Raw genomic sequence first — 23,051 nt, 5'->3', positions numbered from 1 at the left:
AGTTTAGAACAGACCGTCAATAGACACGCCATAGATTAACACACGCACGGCAGTTCAAGTAAACCAAAGCAAAGGCCAGTCAAAACAAACCAGCAGTCACTCCCAAAGAGTGAAAAGCCGTTTCTGCTCTCAAGGACCTACACAGTTTTGTGTGTAGTTTCATTTAGAGAAATGTGCACCTAAATGAAATAAATAATTACAAATCAATGCTGGCATAATCAGGGCATTGAACCAGATCAATGGAGTTTTATCCGCAAAGGTTTGAGCTCATTCATGCTGTGTTTTCTGATCGATAACTAACATCCATGGATGATAGGGTATATAAAATTCATAATCACATTGAAATGGAAGGTATGCAGTCATGCATCTGTGATATTCTAACTTGTACCCATCAATTTAGATGTTTGGACAAAATGTAAATTTCACAAAAACACAATTTATCACAAACAACGTCACTGAGTGTTGCAAGCAATGGAAGGACTGTTGTTGTTTCTGCTGTGTCCACATACTCTTTGCCAATAACTGAAGGAGACAGATGAAGTGCATTCGGTGCAACAAACAAAGCGTTGATCCTTCTGTCTAGTGATGATTATTAATGACATACACAGACAGAGGGGTCACATTTTTGCCATTTTTGAGATGGTCCATTTCATGCACATTTAACCCCTCGGCTCCCTCATATAAACATGCAGTCCACTAAGACTGTAGTAAAAAAGCCTTTTTGTGATACGTGGGCTTCTAAAAATTGTGCAACGGTGAGGATATAATGGACAAATGCCTAAGACGCTTACTGTAGAATGACTGATTCTCTTAGTGAACACATTTCAATAACGTAAGCAATACTGGCTCCTCACAAAGCATAAATGCATACTTGACAACCAGTCCCCTCACATAAATCCAAAAACTCTTAGCCATACAGGAGTGTTCTGATCAATGTGCTGGAGAAGACCTTTAAGAAATACTTAGTTGCTTCCTGTTTGATTTCTTTGCATTGAAAATCACTACTATGCAGCTTTCTATATCAGTAGCATTAGATTTAGTGTAATGGCCCTAATTACAACTGTCAAGACGGATTAGGCAAGGAGGAGCCTGGGAGATGGCGATGTTCTCAATTTAAAATAACAGGGCAGTGACACAGTATGAATCACAGCGGAGCGGTAACACAAACCTCCACTGAGACACTCCTCGCTCTCTGCCTCGACTTCTACAGACAAAACTACACCCAGCATCACTTCCATTTTCCAAATAATCTCCTACACTATTGCCATGACCCCCCTCCCTCCGTCAGCTATACCATGGCCATCCTGAGCCAGGTTCTAGACCATAGCCAGTAAGCAATTACACTATTACATATTTTATCAAAATGGGGTGTGTTGGGGGCCGTGGAGGGGACAACACAAAACAAAAATAAATAAATAACTGCCTTATTCAAGATTTACTGGTAGAGGTCAAGTCCATTGACCCCGAATATGTAGCCATCTCATCTCCAAGGAAAGCTTTGTTTTTCCTCACACCTATTTCAGGGGGTTTCATTCGTGCAACAGGAGCCAGCTGAGATTAGAAAAAAGCAGGGATAGAGACAAAAGAACATGGCAAACAAAAAGGATGCATGAGGTGAAACAGGTCAGAGGTGTTTTATTGTTGCATATCATAAATCTTGGAGTTTTAAATCTGCTAGTGCCACTGTATCATTAGTGGCAGATTTAATTATTTCCCAGGAAAATCCATGTTTTTGCAGTCAGTGTATTTATCCTTGCCACAGGACCCGGTTTTAAAGAAAATATTCCACTAGATCATCACGATGGTACCAATGACAAAAAGGGCAGTGACCTTTTTAACTTGCAAACCCACAATTTATGAAACACCGATCTCAAGTGTTTGAAGTGTGCACAGTAATTTTGAGTCCTCTTCAACATGACTGCAATGTCATGGCTTGTCTGCCTCACAGACCACTCTTCTAGCCTTTCAGTAATTTAGAATAACAGTCACAAGATCCAGGCCTACAAGCGCTCTTTTCTCTGATAATCTCCCTGGGTAAAGTTCCAAAACCAATGTGTTTTTCAAGTCGAATACAAATATTTAAACAGCTCTTTCCATACATAACTTCACTGTCAATTCCTAAGCTAAAACATCCATGGCAAGCTTCAGAAAGGGGAAAAAAGAGGTGGTTTGGAAAATGAGCCTGCTAATGTGTGCATGTTGGCGAATACGACACAGTAGAGATTAATCAAACACTCTGGTCACCAGCTAAAGAACGGAGTGTGTGATTTACACACTCTAGGTGCAATGCACACCATACTGAAGTGCTGCAGGCCTCTCCCACCAACAACATGGTCCAAGAGAGCAGAGCCAAGGGAAAACAGCCAGGAGATGGAAAAGGTTGCCAAAATAAGCCTTGACTCCTCACACGTCTCGTCAGTCTCTGGACTATTACAGGATCCCACTGACAAACACAACGGACCAATCCAAATAAAAAGAAAAAAGACTGAACTGACCACCGACTCTAAATGGCAGCTTACGGAATGCATCAATCAAAAAATATGTGTTTGCCTACCAACCGACCCAACGTAACGAGAACGATATTTCAAAAAGGCTCACATACTTTTTGAACATTTCTCTTTTCTGATTTTCTCCAAACCACAATTGTTCGGCATTTATTTGCTGTCCAAACACACGTTGTTACTGCTGACAAATTGTCTTTTCATTCATTGTCCTGATGGGAGAACATGCTGTCCAGATGACACACACACACACACACGCGCACACACGCGCACACACACACACACACACACACACACACACACACACACACACACACGCACACGCACACACACACACACTGTATGGCCTTGCCAACACCTAGGGCATTGTTTGTTCTTTATGTTCTCCAGAGCACTGCCCTGTGGCTCTGCTTTGGCTCAATACATCAATTCCCAAACATGCGCACCCCCTCCCAAAGATGGGAAAGGTAATCTCAAGGATGTGGCTGTGTGTGTGTGTGTGTGTGTGTGTGTGTGTGTGTGTGTGTGTGTGTGTGTGTGTGTGTGTCTGCCCTCTACAAACTGTGCCCTCTGTGAAGAGTCGTTCTAGTTTCAATTCCCTGGCCTTTAATGGCTTGTGCAGAGCCAAATTGCAGACCTACGTCCTTTAGACTAACAGAGCGCAACAATGACTGGTGGGAAGTGACACCTCTGGACATGCTGTTTAACCACAACTAAAATGAGAGGGTGAACAGGCCTGTTAGTGGCAGGACTTCTGCTGTTAACATCATTTATAAGGTGCATGTAGTGATAGAGATCCGGGCACTAGTTTCTAAGAGTATGCATCTTCCTGCCAGCAGTGTCTCAGTGTTTATATTATCGGTGTGTCTCTTGTTTCGGTGGACAGTTCCAACCTGTGATCCTCGGGAGCCTCTCTTGTGGTCCCATTCTGAGCGAGGCAGCATCTGTTGGAAAAGAGAGACATGTTCAAACCACAATGCCCAAATCCTGTGTCTGTCCTATGACTTGCCGCCTCAGAAAGGCGAAACCATAATGGAGATACAGTATAATGTAGTGGAAAAGGGGCGTGTGACGCGAAGAGGCAGTGTGACGACAATTTGAAATACTCCTAAACATAAAAGCGGATCTGTTTTGGTTTAACTTGCCACTAAGCGCATTGATGTAGTGCATTTTGGTAGAGTTTAGCTCCTACTCACTGCCTCATGGGGATTTCTTCAGAGTCAGTGCATTTCCACAACAAATTTTTTTTGGTGAACATGCATGAAAGCGAAGTCATCATTAAATCTCCCTGGCTCTTTGTTTGTCAGCTTACTGGTCCGGAGACCCGGAGAAACCCAGCATGTCTCTGTGACAAATTACTGCAGCACACACTGAGGCAAGGGGACTCAGTATAAGAGCCAAACTGATTATTCAGGTGTAATTCACTGTGTCGGTAGAGGTCATCGACATGTGTCACGCAGTGAGTGGAAACACTGGGAAAACACTGGGTTTCAGTCTCTGGTGCTGATGAGAAAAAAAGGGTTCCTTTGTTTTCCCATAGTGCAGCTTGGTTTTATACAAATAATACAAACATGAAGTGATTATTGCCTTAGTATAAGTGAGTTTAGATTATATATTTTTAAATTACCTAATGGGTTTTTATTAAATACTGTTTAAATACAGGCCATGTGGCATCGACATTGATGTTCAGCCTTTCAGCGTGTCAACTTGAGCAGCTGTGATTGGATGACTAACTGATTGGTCCATTGACAGATCTTATAGATTTTACATTTTTGTTTGCTGTACACACAGCAAACTGATTAGATTCAAGTTTCACATTGTTATGCACTGAAAAAATAACCAAAACATCTATCTGGTCTGTGAAAAATTTAAAGTTAGGAAAAATATATTATCCATTCAGAAGAAATCGATTGAGAAAACATGTTTTTATAGCCTGTTGGGAGTGACATGTAAGTCCACTTCTTTGAATCTTGGAGTCTTGGATACATTTTGATGATCAAATATGACCTTGATGTGTTCAACCAGACAGGACACAGGTTTTTATCTTTTGGCTGCTTTGTTGGACTTTTATTGTACACCTCATCATCGGGCCAAAGTTCTGACAGCAGTGACTGCTGCTCCTCAGAACGCGGTGACCCTGACAGAACGCAAGCAAGGTCGCAATCACAGCAATCGCCAATATTCTCTGCATTGTCATGCTCATATCCACAGTTTTTCTGAAGACTGCAGATATGAGGAGTGCAGACCTTCTGATCACCTGCAGTTATGTGGCCACTTTAAAGCTCCATCAAGTGTGAATAAACCTTTCCGTGCAATAGTCAAGCTAGAAATCCTAAATGCTACATGTAAGAGTAGTAAATGACTGTAAACAGTCCTGTCAGAGAACTGGATAGTCATTTATCTTGTTCTTTGCTGCTCTGACAACTTGTCAGAGTTGGAGCGAGCAGCTGCTGCTCCACGATTATGGCGGAGTCCTGCTCCATTAGAAGGTCACAGTGTCCATACGCCTCTGCAGGTTCTGCATAAACCGTTTCTCAGTCTTATGGTCTTATTTAAGCCAACCTTTCACCCCCTTGCTCCGACAGACAGACTCAGACTAGACAGAAGTCTACATGAGTCTTTGTGCCAAAACAGAAAAAAAAACCTCATATAAATTTAAAGCCGAGCACAGCATCAAAGCGCCGCAGATAGCCTCAAGTGGCTCAAAAAACCTTGATCAATAAATTAGGTAAACGGTGTGCCACTTACTAAACCAATCAGTGTAGTCAGTCCACTGCCACAGCGCTCCTTTTTATAAGACAGGTGGAAATTATTTAACAAAAGATTGCTCAAATTGTTTTCATCAGACTTCAAACCAGACGTGTTGGACTGAGCAAGAAATTCCTAGAATACAATTATTATCTCTGCTTCAAAGAAACAAGGCATCAGCATCACTAAAAGACTAGACGATAACCCCGTCAAGGCCAAATTATTTATATACGACTGAAATGAAGAAACCTAACCAAACAAGGCCAGTTAATCTTGTATGAACAATGATGGTTAAAAAAAAAACGTGCTTCAGGAGGATGGGGGAGTCTATGGTTACATTTAAAACATGTGACAGTTCATTGCCAATATTATGTCTGGAGAGGTAAAACCACACATGAATGATTTCTTAGATATCTCCTCGCTTCTCATGGACACCCTACAGGCAGCACAACCAAGTCGAGCAGTAAAATTTCCTAATGGATTTGTTTTTGTCCTACAGCTCCAGTGCACCCACTGGGAAAAATAACAACTCAGAAGAAGTTATGCCCTCTGTTTCATCCTCTGCAAGATTCATTATGCCGCCCCACAACTCAGAATGAGCCAGGTCTAGTAGTGACTTTCCATTGCTTAAAGCAGTAGTCGTGATTCATAAGAGACTGAGACCAGGCCTCAGGAGAAAAAAAGCTTTTTGTCTTAGTAAGTGTACATATGTCTTTCAATTATGATGCAACAGCCAGCTAGAAACACGGCACACCCAATGTGGTCAAAGGTATTTTCACTGTCAACGTATTCTGGGGTTTCAAAGCCATTTTATGATGGAGAGTGATATTCTTAAGAAAAAGGCTTGGCTCTGCAGGGACAGCTGTTTTCTTCCTACAGTATTATTTTTTTGTATATTGTTTTGGTGTGAGTAGCTAACTTTTGGCGATAATAGCTGCCTCTCCACAAATACTGTGTATTGAAGCAGATGGCTGTTTGCCTATGGTGCTCAAAGAAGCAACAAGCACACATGAAAAACTCAGCAGCGATGTCTGTTTACAGAAATCCTGACCCAGTTACTCAAGGCAATCTAAAGATCTTGGTATGGGCAACTAGGAACTATTTCTTGTATAGAAAATAAACCTCATGATCTAAACATGATATTCCTTTCCTCAGTTGAGCTCCATCTTTAGCTGGTATAGCTAGCAAATCATCGTCGAATAGATTAGGCTTCCATCTGCATGTTGATGTGGAAAGGAAATAGTTCCAAATTGAAACTGCTTACAACAGGGTCTGTGGATTTTCTTGAGAAACTGGGTCATGCCTTCTGGAAAGAGACATTGTCATTGATTTATATTTTAAAGTAAGCCTATTATTTTTCCTCTAAGGGACATGCCATCTTCTGCTTTTCACCAGATTTAGCTTAGTTCAGTATCATCATATAGAGTTTGTCCCTTTGTAATGTTTTCTGCAAGTTTGTTAAAGTCATCAAGGCTACCAGTCTAGACCATATACCCAATTATCCAGTTGTATTTGCCAAACACCCCCCCCCACCACCAATTTACTCTATATACAATGGTGAAGTGACTGAGGCAGCTCATTTCTATCCAGGCGCATATTTAGCATCTGAAATGCCTGTTTGATTTCCTCTATTCATTCCTCTAATGAATATATGAATGAAATTACGTTTTAAAAACTTTTACGAAGTTGTGTCTTTCCAGGAACAACGTTCCATTTACCACGGATAACCTACAAATCTCTTTGTCAACTGTTTTCTTTGGAACTATCTTGAACCTATGAAGCTGGTGCGTATTGAGGTTCATGGAACATTCAGAGTCATAAAACGATTGTTCCTGGAAAGAGGTGATGTGAGCACCAAAAACAAAATTCCAATCTTTGTTGTAAGAGGGTGGAAGAGGAAATCGTAGACAGGGGTATCTAAGAATTTCTTCTGTTTGGTGTAATTAATGAGAAAATATTTTGTATATTTGGATTCATTTAAAGCTCAAAACTCTATTTCCGTTTCCGTTTTTTAATACTATACACAGGCCTAGGGATATATTTTTTTATTTGCCTTCATGTTACCTCTAATGGTGTTGCATTATTGAAGGTGCTGGGTTTGTTGCAACCATTTACCTTTACATGACAAACAGAAGAGACATAAATTCAATTTTGCAAACTGAATCTGATGAATATTATCAAATATTAGCTTCATCTGAGTTTTGCCTGGCTTTTCTTCAACCAAAAACATGAGTAGATCCTGTCCCCGAATTCTTACGCTGTGGTCCCTCTCAGACGGAAACTTCTGCGAAAGAGTGATGATTTCCATTTTGAAGGATCTTTGGAAATCCAGCTCGGTGAGTTTGTTTAGAAACCTTTATATGTGTTAAGAGAGATCATCGGAAGGGTACTCATAAGTAGGTCAAATGAAATGGTGAGTTATACAAAGAAAGCAGCCAGCCAAAATATGAAGGTTGCCCTGTGAAAATGTGCTGCGCATTTATGACTCCAAAGAGCAGCAGCCAAGTAAACTCCCAGCCTTCCTCTCATCCAGTGTGTTGAGAGGGCAGCAGTGTGGATGCCAGCGTGCAGCCGTGCCCCGTCCACCACCGTGGCTCCGAGCCACAGCCCACAGCACACTGCTGGGCCTCTGAGGTGCTGGGTAAACACCACAGTCTCAAAGCACAAACAAACTACTGGAATATACTTGTTGTTTGACTTGCACCGACCAACAACCAGTTGAGAACCACTTCCCTGTTGGTGTGAAGTGGTGGGCGCCGCGGCAGCAGGACCCACAGAACAGCTCCACTTTCACACTAATCAACCCGAAGCCTCATCAAGAGCCCGACCCACTGTCTGCAACCCTACGTAGGGCACGTTTCTAAATCCGTCTGGAAAGGGAACCGGAAACTCTTCTTGTCCTAATATAGCCCAGTGCTATTTCACTGCGAACAGTGTATCTTAATCTTTCATTAATGATGAAGCCCTCATTCTTCTTTTTCTTCCTCCCTTGTCCTATTTTGCTCCTCATTACCAGCTTCATGTGAGAGTAGCTGATGTGCGTTGACGTAGATATTCAGGAACTGTGTTAGCAAAATGGTTGTACTGAAATCCAAACTGAATGGCCATTGAGGACAAAGAAGAAGTGCCGGCTTGAGATATTGTGTTTGTGTAAGAGGAGAGAAAAAAAGAAAGAAAGAAAGAAAGCTGATTTTACAGTGTTTTGGTATAATTGAAGCAGTGTTGAAAGGCCAGGGGATCAAACTGCAGGAGTTTTATCTCCTGCAGTTTGATGCAGTTGCTTTCTGTCCAATTAAACTTACAGTTCTCTCTGAAAAGACATGGATTCCAACATACTGTATGCCGACTTGTGTCAGTGGAAGCACATACAGTACATGCACTCAGACTCGTACCCGCTGCCCCGAGGTCTCAGAAGATTTTCTTACTCATTCCGCCTTTGTTCTTTTATCACTACTCTCAGTCAAAAATATTCCAACTCCCTCCTGCACTCAATTTCATTTCAACCATCAAAGATGAAAGTAGGATAGATTCTACAAAGTCTCCCTATATGACGGCTTCAGAGACAACAGCAGCCAAGTCATCAGGACGCCATCAAGGTAACAATCAAAGGCCCTTGTACTCATGCTTAGAGCTTCTGTCGACTCTTTATTGCCCTGAATGGCTTTGAAAATGAGGTGTAATCTTGTTTTGTACCCCCAGGTGGAGGTGTTCTCATGATTAGTGCCATAAAAATGTTTTTTCTTGGGGTCATTTTTGGGAAACTGCCTTCTTTGTGATTTTTTTAAAAAAGAATCGTAACGATGCATATTTAAAATGATTTTCATACTGGAAGAATTCTGCTAGACCTTGTTGAAGCACTTGGAACACAAAAGTGTGACGACCTCTGACCTCGGTGTGTGTGTGTGTGTGTGTGTGTGTGTGTGTGTGTGTGTGTGTGTGTGTGTGTGTGTGTGTGTGTGTGTGTGTGTGTAAAAACACACATACTAACTTAGAAACCTTTAAAAAAAAGAACATTTTATTTTGGTGATCTCTCCGTTGGTGAATTTACTTTCCAATTCTCTACTTTTTCCATTCTTTTATATTTTCATTAAAATAACTATTATCCTCCTTGGAAAATATCTGCATAACAGTCCAGACTTTAATTGGACACAAGGCAATAGTAATGCAAGAAGGGAAGGGAAAATAGATATTAAATGTCTAAGAATTAAGAGGGGTGTTTACTTTGTACAATAAAACTGTAGTTTTATATAATGTGGAAAAGCTTGGGTTCAGGCAAACAAAATTTTTTGACCCAAACTGTCTGGCTCTTCCACAAACCCTGCCACACCGTCTCCTCAACCACATCCACCCCAAGCATAGCAGCTGCTGGGAGGACCCTCATAAATCCTTCTCTACCTGCCTGCTGAGGGGAGAGTTTGGAGAGTCATTCCTATTCATGCTGGCTAATGTTTTACAGGTTTTACCGTGGGGGTCAGTCATCTTGGGCCATTTGCGTCATCGCAGGAGGGAAGGGAACTATTGAGGTGGGCTGCCAAAGCTGAGGGGGCCATGTGCAGCGAATTAAGAACACACTTGTGTGTATACGAAGATTAGCACATGCACACCTAAAAGCTATTTGGCATCCACACCCTCTCATACTCTCTGTCTAATGCCTGCAAAGCAAACACGCGCACACACACACACACACACACACACACACACTGAACAAAAGCACACTTGCATGTGCACTGAAAAGGCTCACGTGAACAAATACAGTCAAATGATGAATTTCACACAACAGCACAGCTTCTGCACTTTGGCTTCTCTTTAACCCTCCCCTACTTTTCACGCTTTCTTGCTCAGACTCTTCTAATTTCTAAAGTGTGACTAATGGGATTCATCGTCTTCACGTTTCCTGGGAGAAACTTAGCTTGATCTCAGAATAAATCCTCAGTATAATTCTGTGCCAGCGATGGGTCTGTCATTCTACCAGAATGAAAGCACTGATTAGTTGTATGATCTATTCTGACCTGTAAAATATTCATCACAACACGACCAAATACTCTCAGCAATGTGGACATCTGATCGAATGTCATCATCATTAATTTGTTGTGTTATTATTTGTATAACTAGTGTTTCTCAACGCTTGTGAGCTCTGGCCGACTCTTTCTCAAGCGGTGAGTTTCCCAGCTCCAAGCTTTCAGCTGGGTGAAAAAGAGGGAATCTGGCTCTGCAGACCTGGCGGCCCGCCTCGAGACGACATGCCAACACCATATATAATGGTCCAGTCAGGATTACTGCTGGGGCCTGGAGAGCTGAGAAGGGAACACAGCACTAACTTGTTTGTTTGTTTTACAAGTCTCTACTCGGTTCAGTCTGCAAGGTGCCAGTGAGCTTTGTGTACTCGAATTCACTAACGATACAAATGGTAGACAGAACGCTGATAATAGTGGCTATTCTCTGGACTCACAGTTGATGGGAAGAGTTACGTCACTCTATGACATGCTAAATCATTTATATGTGAAGTACAATCATGGTCTGGTCAGTAGGTTTCCCCAAAGGTGTCTGTAGCTGGATGGTAACTGGGTGATTAAAAAAACCATCAAGAGCACAACTTATTAGCTCATGTGTAATTTTTGTCTTCTTATTTGGAACAACTCTGACCTCTTCTTATTCATTCTTCTTAGTTATTCCTTAATAAAAACGATGGCACTGGGATGAAGAAAGGGTTCCACATCATCCATCAGCCCCTCAGCTTCTTCAATCACTTGGGTATTTTCCAGCGAAACTTTCACGACAAAATGGAAATGGTTATATTGATTCATGCATCTTCTTAAAGACTTTCAGTGCTATTTATGAGCTAAATTATGAAAGGCAGGGTGATTATAGGCCGATAAAAAAAAGACACATTTTTCCTCTCTCAGTTGTCCACAGGACTTATTTAAGCAATGAAAATGATAGATTTTGCTAGTTTAGCGCACAGCGCAGGTCTCAGACAACAAGGCTGGGTGTTACACTTCCACTGTAAAAATGTTTTTTATGAAGCCGTAAGTCTGACTGGAACAGGAGGTAATATTTCTTTTGGAGTAGGAGATCTACGTCAAAAGGGTTTCTCAAAGTTAATGAACAGTTTAAGCAACAAAACACGTCCGACCTGACCTCGACATGTGAAGTGAAGCAAATACACAGAAGTCTGATCCGTGCTAATTTTAGCTGATTAATGAAAATCTACTATTTGATGTCAGACGGTTCAAGCTTTATTTGATCCAATTTTAGCTTCGCTGAAAGATAATTCAGTGAATAGGGAATGAGAAGAGTTCACTCACAGGCAACGTTTTGAAAGCTGCATGTGAGTTTGTGCATGCATGATGCCTCCACTGCGTATATTATTTGATCTTTTATTCACAAGTTTGACTCAGCAAAGTCTGTGTTCTGTTTTGTCTGTACTCATCAGAGAGAAGACCACACACACATCCCCCACTATTTCACCTGCACATTCACATAATCACATGGCGATTCCCACAGGACCCCACTAAACAGACAGCGACTACCCGTTCATGCATGAGCCTTTAAATCACATCCCTACATGCTTTATAAATCACTGATGTGGAAGCATAAACGTACAGTCAGGACAACACTTATGTACAGACTGATGTAATCAATGTTTGCATGCATGAAAGTGTGTGAATGCCAGACTTTAATAAACAGCATGTTTACATGTGTGGGGGCATAAATCTCTGCTTCCTCTTTTTGCAAGTGGAGAGATTTGCATTACAGAGCCTGTTCCCAGAGGTACGTCTCAGGTCAGCCCCGTGGGTTGGTTTTTCATCATTAGCTTGCAATGCTTGTTTTTTCCAGTGAAAATCATAGAGCTTCAGAATTAAACCATCAGTATGTGGGGATTGTGAAATGAAACAAGAACAATAAATGACCTTCTATGACACACTCTTTTGGGCCTCCCTCTAAGTTCCAAAGAACGGAATCATTAAGACATACTGGTTGTACTCTGAGTACACTGTCTGTAGTTTCTATGAGAAAACCGCATTCTAAAATCACAAACTCACATGGGTTCACTCAGGCTTAGCAAGCACTACACAGCATGTATTCTATAAAAGCTTTCTGTACTGCTTGCCTAAATGATATATGATGTGATAATAACTGAAGATACAGTGGTAATGATACAATGTCATTGTGTCATGCAACATTAATGCCTCTGGCAAAGGTATATCAAGATATATGCTTTTAGCAGCGCTCTTCTTAAAAGCTCTATAGCTGGGCCACACACGGGGCAGCAGGGCGTTCATACGAAAATGATCAGGAGCTAAATATTTCACGTCATCGACCAAATTTCATCCTGATGACTGAAAAACTTGAAGACTATCTGCCATTTTGACACACCAGGGCATTTTGTGTGGTATCAATTTACAATTCAAACAATTAAGCTGCAACTCCAACACAAACCTCATGAAGACAAACAGAAGATGTTCAGCCTAATCTAATGGGTTCTTCCTTGGCACATGCCCTCATGCCCAGCCTTCCTGACAAGTATCATGAAATCGGCCTCATTGTTATTGTTTAATCCTGCTCAAACAACAGACAAACAAAGCATCACACACCGGTGAAAACATCACATCGCTGGTGGAGTTACGTACATGCATCCCGCATGAGATTTTAAAGAGGATTTCTGGTCTCAAAACCTCTGCAGGTTTCACTTTCCAGATGTCGGCAGTGTCTCGAAGGGGTTTGGATGAGGGGTCATAGTGGGTGTTTGTGGCTGTGGACTAGTTCAATTGTGCGTCTGGACAGAAGGAACTCATGCTACAGGATTTCCTCCCACTGAAGAGGAATTTGGAAATCCCTGGTGAGGAGAGTCTGGCTAAAGATCCAGTTTAAGTTTATGCCGACCAGAAAGGAAGGCTTGAAGTTAGGCCAGATGAGAGCAAGTCCATCTACTTTCTCGTAAATGATTTGATTATGTTTCTGTGAAATAGCTATTTTAAAAAATGGTCTGTTTAGGTACAACAATGTTTAAGAACTCTCCTCTGTCTTTTTTTTTTTTTTTAAACTTTACATAAAATTGGTTTTCAGCAGTGGAAAGAAATACATTTGAAGTTCAGAAACTGGTGGTGGTGGCAGATGGAGAAACAACATGGCAAGACTCCCATTTAAAAAAGACAACAGCAAGATGACAAGCGGACAATGAAGGAATGGTGACATCTATTGAATGCCATTCAATAGATGTCACCACCTGATAACTCAACTGACAGCCCTTAATACTGAGAAACTCAATGTACGAGAGGTGACTGAACATTAAAGTCAATGCACTTAAGAGCATGGAATTGTGTACAGGTGTAGATATTTTTTATATTTTCCAGTGCATTGCACCAGTTTCACGCTAATGTGCACAAACATACAGTATGTACTCCTGTATGCAATGTTCGGGATGTGCAAAACCATGAAAACCAAACAAGAAACTAGAAAAAAAACATTGTTTAAAAACTTAGTAAGTCTGTGGTATAAACAAAGAACCCTGATAAAATATATACTTTAAATACAGAGCAAGTTTTTTACTCTTACTCAGAGAACAACAATGAGGGTTTGCCATGGATCCATTTGATTCAAGGCAGTGGTACCATTCACACACACACACAGACACACACACACACACACAGACACACACACACACACACACACACACACACACACACACACACACACACACACACACAGACACACACCCCAGCCCAAACAGCTACTAGTGTTTACCTAGCCATGTGACTGAAGCCATGATACATGCACTGACGTCAGGGTACATTCCACACATTCATCCGTCTCAATTCTCACTGATACTGTCTCAGACGCCGCCGAACAGAGGGAGCCGAAATCATGCATTATAAAGGCAGCAATCATTCACTGGGCCTGCTTTTGCTATATTTATCTTTCCTTGATGAAATAAAAACGTGCTACTCTCTGTTTGCCATCTATTTTCATAAGCGGTTACTTGCTTGTGAACAGCTATTGCCTGAAATAGTCTTCCTGTTCTACTTAAAACATGGAAACTAATAAATAATTGCAAAATATTGCCGAGAGATGGATGCAGGGAAAAAACAACTTACTTCATAAATATGCATGAACACTTCATCTGTAAACCACAGTGTGTTTTGTTTGGTGGTTTTGCTCGTTGTGTCTGGAGCTTGTTTTTAAATTAATCTGTTTCTCGTGTATTGCAGGGACAAAAGTGCAGATAAAGATCTCATGATATACGTATGTGCATAATAAAGTAAAATATCAGGAATCATTCTGCAAGGTACTTAACAGTACGGATGACCAAGGCAAACAGGACATCAGATGTTTTGTCCAACAGTTATAGTTACTCACTGTCTGCCAGACACCAAAAGAAAAAGATTCCTAGTTGGTTTTGGCTTACAATATTTTTCTTTATCCCCAAAACATCTATTGCTTTATGAATAAACATAAACCTGGTTAAAAGTATATAAAGCTTGGCTGAAGAGTTCACAGAACTTGTTTCAGGTGAAGTGAGGACTGTGGTCTTCATCTTATACCAAAAAGGTCAACAGTGAGTTGGATCACTAGACACAACACGCTCACAAACCTAGCCAGACCTATCTGCACCTGGGAGTCACGATGAAGCCTCAGCCTGCGGTGCACCAGTCCTAAACTTTGAGCGACCCCCATCCACCACTCACCACCTGGCTGAGGGTTTCAGGCAGCACAAAAATGTGGCACCTCTTTCACTTGGAAAACTTTGCATGAAAAATAAATCAGAATGCATAAATGTTTCACTTTTTTTGTGTGGTCAGGGAAAAAAACAAAAAAAACTTCTCTGTCATGACAATTAATTCTACACAGAAAACTCTTTGTCTTATTATCTGCATTTTTTTTTCTTTATTAAAGCCGCAAACACTCTTGCAACAGAGGGCATTTAAGACTTTTAAATTATAAATCTATGCTAAACAGTCCTCTTTGCAGAACAGCTGAGGAAACAATTAGCTGAGGCATTCTGCTCCCCACGGCACGGTCCAAAGACATCACAAAACAACGGGCTCATCTCGCTGCCATCTGAAGAGGCAGAGAAAGCATGGCGGACAGTCTAATGGAGGCCGTGTTAAACCTCCCTCTGTAATTACACTGTCTAAGTCCTCATTTGTTATTCTCTTAATTGGCCAATCAATAATGATGACAGGATAATTAATGCACACAATAAAAAGAACAGAGTAAATGTGAATGTTTCTTGTTTTTATGATTGTGTTCAGCAGAGGTTCACATCCTGTACATGTCCGACAGAGTGGTTTTGTAGCCCGAAGCTGAAACTTCTCATCCGTAATTGCTGTAATTGCACATTCCACAGACCATGGAAAAGTAGAAACAAATAACGTCTGCTGCAGCTCTGGATAAATGACAACCATCAGCCAGGGTTGCTTTTACAATGCTGACAAAAAAAATGCCCAATTGGAAAGGCTAATCTGGTATAATGGGAAGTAGCTCCAATTAATAGTGGAGGTAGACTTGGAGAGGGGTACCATAAAACTGAGCCATAAACAGCTTCAACTGTAGGGTTGATAAGGTTGGGCTGTGTGGGACTTGTAAATACAAAATGGCCACCCTTGTGTTAAAAACTATAAAAACTAACAAAATGGTAATTTTTTCCATCTGAAAAATCTGCATGTTTATTATCTGTATGTGTGCATTAATAAAAGGGAAAACAGACTCCAGAACAAATTAGTTCGTCCCACATAACCTGATAATTACAGCCACGCCAGAATGAGCGGCGCAGGCAGCCAGCGGTGATAAAGAGGAGGGCTGTGTGTGAACAGAGAACTCACACATCTTCCTGTTTCTGCCAGTGTCCTACTAGAAAACCCTGAGAACAAGAAGTGAGGAGGAGATTGCAGATGGACCTCCCGCAGCCTACGTCTACAGCCAGAGCAGTCAAAGACTACAACATTACAGAAGTAATCACAGCAACAATAATACAGTCAGGTGGGAAATAGAAGGTTAAATAATGGCTGTCAGATTCAAAGGAGGATGATCTGTTAGGGTTCATTCCAGTATTTTATAGGATTATATTTACTTTCCTTAAAACTTAGAAAATCCCTACTACCCTCACATCTGTCTGTTTAATATGAGGCTACAGGATGATTTTTGTATGGTTTTCACATACGACATATAGCAGACGCAAGCAGGTTAGCATTTTCCCGTTTCCAGTCTGTGTGCCAAGCTAAGCTAAAAATCCCTTCACTGCAACCTCATGTTGGACAGATGACTATAAACACGTTGCCCGTCTATTGAATTCAACTCCTGGCCACAAGGGCAAATAACTGTATTACCCACAGCGCTCGAATGCTTTCTTTGAATATGATTCTTCCTCTTTCCACTCAGTTCTGACTGTTACTCTGCCTGGCTGACAATCATTCTTGTCCTCATTCTTGATTGGTATTGATGGCTTTGCTCAGCTGGCAGTGCCACACCCTTGTGGGTAACCAGGACAACTTTGTTGGCAAAATTGGCCGTACGTCGGGCAATAATGTCCTCAGTTGTGGTTCATTTGGATAGAGTTCGATAGTGCTCCAGGCGGGTGAAGTCAAAACTCCGGTCACATGCAACAACACACTAATGGGTACAGTTCAATTTGTCCCAGGGCTTCAGAATTGAGTCAGGAGCAAGTCAACCAGAAACCTAGGCCTGATTCACACACACACGCACACACACCATCTGTGTCAGGCTGTCTGCTTTTCACTCCAATCAAATTGATTGGAAAATGCAGAAGGACACCTGTGTTTGAGGCCTGTTGATTAGCAAGAAAATCTATGATTGGAGTCTGGTCCCCAACCAAAAACGCATCGCCCAGTCACCCATGACTTCAATCTCATTGTCGGTCCCGAATCCATTGTCCGGAGGATTCTGTAACATATCTCGTCCACTCCTGCTTTTTGTCTCCACTCATCCTCAGAAAGCAATAAAGTCTACAAATATAAAGGATGCAATAACCCAAGAACTCATAGGCACCAAAGCCAACCCTTCAAATTTAAGAGAAGTTACAGTCTGAGCACGTTCTAACTTTAACTTCATTATGAAATGCATGTAAAAAGCTGCAAGCTATGTGCCTAATGAGGATTTCATTTCCCAGACGTGTCGGGTCATTTGACTGGACTTACAGCTAGCTTTCAACAGTGCAGTCCTGCTGCTGTGTCTGTTGCTTTGCAGTTTGTCTCAATTTGTGTTTGCAAGAAACCAAATCACAAATGTGTTGGGCTTGTTTGTGCGAGAGATGGTGCATGTTGTGAAGCAGTCACACAAACACATCCATAAGTTTCAAAGTTGCAAATATGGAAAGGCTCCAGGCAATAATGACCTTTGAACTCTTTGTTCTACAAGACAGACTCCATGTACAGGAGCAGTGAGATCTATCCTGGACAATTAATGCGCACTTATCCTCTCTGATAATACAAATCAATGAAGAATCACACACTGATGTCAGTAGGAAAGCTTGGGGATTTTTTTGGCAGTACATTCTTTGGCCTGAGCCTCGTGCTGATGTGTTTTTCCCCCAGCGGACAGCTGTCAATGACCCTGCAGACTGTAAACATATCATTACAGGATGCACAGAAAGTCGTGGTTGTTTCTCAAAGTTTTATTCAACAAGAAAGGTCAGATCTTGTCTTTGATGACTTTTACAAGGGAAATTGGTGAAGGAGTCAAAAGACTTACAGATGCTCCTGTGTTGTACAGGCAGTGGAAACGCCCTGCAAAAAGTGGATGCTGGAAAACCTACAAAAACATGACTTAGCCCAGTGGATCTTTTCAGAAAACTAGACTTCTGAGTTCTGGATCTACTTGATTGCAAAATGGGACTAAGGTTCACAGACCTACATGTGATGGCAGGCATGGAGCACTTGGCCTTGGTTTTTATCTGCAGCTGAAAAGAGGAAGGTCAACTTCCTGTCTCCCTTCATGTAACTCTAGGAGAGGGATTTTTGACTTTCAGTTTGATATGTTGCCAGATGCAATTCAGACTTCTGAAGCCTCACATTGTCATCAGTAGCTCTAACAAGGAATCCAAATCCTGTGATAAATGCTCAATGCCAAAAATGCCCAAGCTGTTAAAACTGTTTCACACCATCCCTATATCATCTGTCAGTGGTGAAACGTCTTTCTCCTGCCTCCAGCATTTAAAAACACATCCGAGGTCAACTGTAAACCAAAAAAAAAGGCTAAATAGTTTGATATGTGCCCACACACAGGGATTTTTAGGCAATAGTAGATGCTTTGGAGACTGCCAGGGACTTCATCCAGATAACAAGCGATGGAGACAGTCCTTCTGCAACACTTAAAGAGCTGTGGTGAGTTTGACGTGTCTTTATAAATTCTATATTAAATGAGTTATACTTAAGTTCCTTAATAATGTGTTAGCTGTAATAATATAGCAATCATGAAAGTGTAGCAAAGGGTTTTTTTTGTGTGTGTGTGTGCGTCTGTGTGTTGGGCCAATGGGTTCGACCAATTCGGAGTCCGTTCCACGTGCACCAATCACATTTCTTACTGAAAGAGTGATGGATCAGAGGGTCCACAGCACAGGGAGGTGGCAGTTCGGAGGTAGATCGCTGCTGGTCTGGCAGACAGCAGTAACCCCCCCCATTGTCAGAAATACAACATTTACCATAGGGGAGGAAATGTTGCAATTGGGCAGTGCAATGCTCTCAGTCCTGGCGTCTATGAGCCATGATAGCAGATGTAACACAGCACCATTCATGGCTTTGTAAGCATTTAGCCAGACAGACAGACCCACTGCTGGCTACAGACCAGCCTGATTATTGACATTTTGATAGCAAGGGTTGAAAAAAGTTCGTCTGTGCAGCAATGATTCAGGCTGGACAGCTAAGAAAATGTGAATTGTTCATACACACTGATTGCTGGAGTGTTACACTAAAAAGCACGACACTACTTTTTTCCAATCATAAAGTAAACCTGAACATACTTCATTGTCTTTTGACACCTTGCGGAATGGCTGGAGTTACGTCAGGATGGACGCACGAGCGATATGTTTCCTTCTCATTCAAGCCTGTCCTCTCACCAGCGTGAGGAAAGAGAAAGGAAAAAGCAAAACTGTAAAAAAAAAAAAAAAAGGAAGAGCCTGTAGAAAAGTGAGGGGTCGGTCGTTCATTGGAATTCAACCGTGCATGAAAGGCAGGGAGAAGAATGAATACATCTGGCGTGGAAATAGGAGAGGTGGTTTGTCGGGCATGACAGAGTTTGGAAGAGAAGAAAAGAAAAGGGAAGAGAAAGGACAGAGAGTAAAATGGGGGCCAATCATGAAAGAGACAGAGCTGGGAGGCAAGAGGAGGCAGAGGATGACTAAAATAGGGAAAGGGCTTAGCGCAAGAAACAGAGGGGGAATGAAATGAAAAAGAAAAAGAAGTGGAGGGTAAAGGAGAGCAAAATGCAGGCTGTAATCCTAAGAGCACATCATGAAACTTTAGATAAGGAGGAGGTGATTTTAGCTTGTGGAGTAATGTGTCCATCCTGAGCCGGAGCTTTGAGCACACATAGGATGAGATGTGGGGGGAAAGAAAAAAAAAAACGCGCCTCCCCAGAGTGGAGAGCAGTATGTTACCATGGAAACAGCTCTGACGTCAGAACAGGCATTATGTGATTACTCAGAGAGTCTGTTGAGGAGCGGGCCAATAAAACAAGGACCATTACTCACACGGGGAGATGGCCAGAGCTCATGTTGCACACATGCTTGCATATGTACGTACACTCACAGACGCTAGACACACAAACAAAAAGCATATGGAAACACACTTGCGTGCACACATAAAGTTCTAATTCATTCCCGTGCCGACGTGTTACGTACAGGACAGACAGATGAGATGCTGCTTGAACATTTTTACAATTCAGATTCACAAAAACCCTAGAATTTTACAAGGGCTCCTGAGTCGGAATGCAAAACATGCGTTTTTCAGTGTTTGCTTGATAACCTTGGTGCTGAGGAATGAAGCAGAAGCTGGAACACTCAGTGCCCAGTGCTGAAACCACAACACAAGACTTCTGTCAGTGACTGCACAACACTGCTGTGACTTACATCCCAACAACGACGACCACAAACACTACCTCATCGGCACAACCACAACCATGATATCGCCGCATGCTCTGCATTCCACACGCTCTGACCTACGTCTGACAACCATCAAACATGCATGCTGGCACGAACGCTATTGTGCCACACAAAACAGACAGACAGACACACACACACACACGCACACACACACACACATGCTTACTTCCTTTCAATATCTCCCACACATTCTCCACTGGGAGTTAAAACACTGTTAGGGCTGATAAGGATCCAGGCAAACAGTGTGGATAAACAGTCACTCTGGTAATTAAGAACCATGGGCCTATCAGAGAGGAGTATGCCGAGACAAACATGTGACCCAGACTCCATTACCGTGGCCGTGCGCATTCCCACCACAACAAGCATTAGGTGTGTCCTGACAGATGGTGAGAGAGACCAGGACGCGAAAGGCTGAGGCTGGCTTGGGTCGTTCCAGTTTCGTATTTACATGTTTGAACCAAAACCCTTCCCCGTGTGGTCTGATTTCGTGTTTGGGAGGCAAATGTACGCTTACTATAGCATGCACAAATTTCAGAATATTTTTTGAAATTCTAACTAAGTATTTGTGAAATTTAACTCAGCTTTAAGGTCCAGATAAACAGATATATATATATATATTCCCATACAGGATTAAAAAAAAGAAAAGAATGTACAATAATTATAAAATGCAACTTACTTTTAGTGCTCTATGTTTCAGCTCCAGATATCTGTCTATATTCACACATGAAGTTGCATGCATGATCGTCATCCAGCATCTTCTTCTGCAGAAACTGCATTTTCAACTGTCCTGAATGTGCATGACGCAAGCATGTTTATTACATTTGGGACAAGCTCTCCATGTCACTTCCCTGCCATAAATGTGACTGAGCTAGGGCCAGAACTTGATATACTATACTCCACACCATAACTAATCTGGTTACAGCGATACCATATCTGTTTGGATCAAATTAGAGGCGTCCAAGCCTAGTATCTCCCCCTCCCTTCCTGTCTATCCGGGTTAAGTGTGTGAACATGTCTTATTTGTTCTTCTATTAGTGGACGCACATGTATGGAGTCATGCATCCCAGAGTGCGCGTATGTGTGCCATGTGCATGTGTGTATGTCCTGAAACAAGCTGCAGCCCACCTGCCAGGCCAATGAATTTAATGAGTCTCATATTCATGCTGCATGTGCAGCCACATCCGGTGCCTGAAGCGCTGACCAGGTGCTCTGACAGAACACATATTCAAACATTATGAGCAGGATCTTCCCAGAAGGCCTTGCCTCTCGTAACATCGTCGTGACTGACAGCATACCACCCAGAAGGAAGGCATTCTTTTCAACTTCGCTGTCATGCCATCACCAGACAATGACTTTGAAAAATGGGAGTTTTTCTAGATCAGAAAGAAGTTTACTAGGGTGTTTTACGAGGGTGATTTACTGCTGCTGCAAAACCATAAATATGTTGAATATTTAATATTTTAAATACGCAATTTATACTGATTTCTTGGCAGTAAAATTATTTAAGGTAAAAATCCTTTTTCTAATTCTCTCCTCCATAATAATACACAAAGTGTTAAAATTGTATATATTATTGGCCTGTCCTACGCTGATGTTGGTAGTATTACATCATTAAATTCTGATTAATCAGTGGAGAAAAACATCATAACATCTGCTCCAATAATAAAGAAATCAACACGGATAACTGTCTTATTATTATTATTATTATTATTATTATTAAATTTTTTTGTTTGTAAAGACTTGCTGATTTTTTATGCTGTGACATTGCTAACAGTATTTTAGATCAACTTTTTTTTATTGCAAACACTCAAAAACATTTTTTTTACTCTTTTAATTCTTTTGAATCTAAGTTTAACTTTGATATAAAAATTTTTTAATTCTGACTTTTAAGTAATGAGCAAATTTAAGATCTAAGTCTGATTTTGTTTCTTGTGTTTCTTGTGAAATACAATAAAAATATTAATGTGGGGGTTTGAGAGCGAGTCAATAACAACGAAACAAAAGCACACACAAAAAAGAGCAACACTTCTATTGAACATTTTATTTTAACCACTGTGAATTGTGTCAATAGAAGCATCACCCTCATTTGTCACAGATGTGCTGGAACAGTTGGCCCAGTTGCCCCCTTGGGAAGCATCCTGACCTGGTCTGGACGGGGTCCATATGAGGTCCAGTCAACTCAGGCCAAGCAACACAAACACACTAATGAATCACTGCTACCTCCTCCTTTCTTTACCTTCCAGAAAGCATTGCAAAACACTCCCTCACTCACCCACTCCTCTACTCCTGCTCCTCTTCTCTCTCTAAAGTCAAGGACGTCGACCTGTGTGCTCCAGACAGACGTTTCAGCATCATTACAGTGGGGTGGACTTTCCCTGCAATCGTAACTATTGCTACTGATTTCAGAATCCACTCTCTCCCTCCTCCTTTAACTTATGATCCCCAGAGCTCCTTTAAACAAATGTCAAAATTTTCGAGGTTTATGAGTCAGGGAGTGACCGAGGAGGGGGAAAAGTATTTGAATTGTTGATGCTCCAAATGTGTGAGAGTGAGCTTTTATGTGCAGCATACAGGGAAGCTGTCTGCTCCGACCTGGAGCCTGGCCCTGTGGATATGAACGACTTGGCCAGTGCAATGCTACCGGAGCAGCAGTAAAGGGCACTGCAGAGCTTTCACGTGTGCACGAG

At 41.6% G+C, this 23,051-nt stretch overlaps 1 protein-coding gene across 4 annotated transcripts in view; it reads right to left on the bottom strand.

Annotated features, from left to right (window-relative positions):
- Window positions 1-23,051, bottom strand: part of pde3a (phosphodiesterase 3A, cGMP-inhibited) — a 64,720-nt gene that overhangs the window by 26,205 nt on the left and 15,464 nt on the right. For 3 of the 4 annotated variants that reach the window (XM_068312187.1, XM_068312188.1, XM_068312191.1), the window contains exon 3: window positions 3,395-3,445. The exons of the other annotated variant lie outside the window; for it this stretch is intronic. In XM_068312187.1, the coding sequence (XP_068168288.1) occupies window positions 3,395-3,445 (51 nt within the window). The remainder of the gene's footprint in view (window positions 1-3,394; window positions 3,446-23,051) is intronic. 4 annotated transcript variants of the gene reach the window in all.

The sequence above is a fragment of the Antennarius striatus genome, chromosome 4 (assembly GCF_040054535.1).
Source record: "Antennarius striatus isolate MH-2024 chromosome 4, ASM4005453v1, whole genome shotgun sequence".
NCBI lineage: Eukaryota > Metazoa > Chordata > Actinopteri > Lophiiformes > Antennariidae > Antennarius > Antennarius striatus.
Note: the sequence above shows the minus strand (reverse complement) of the source record. Positions and strands in the feature narration are given on the sequence as shown.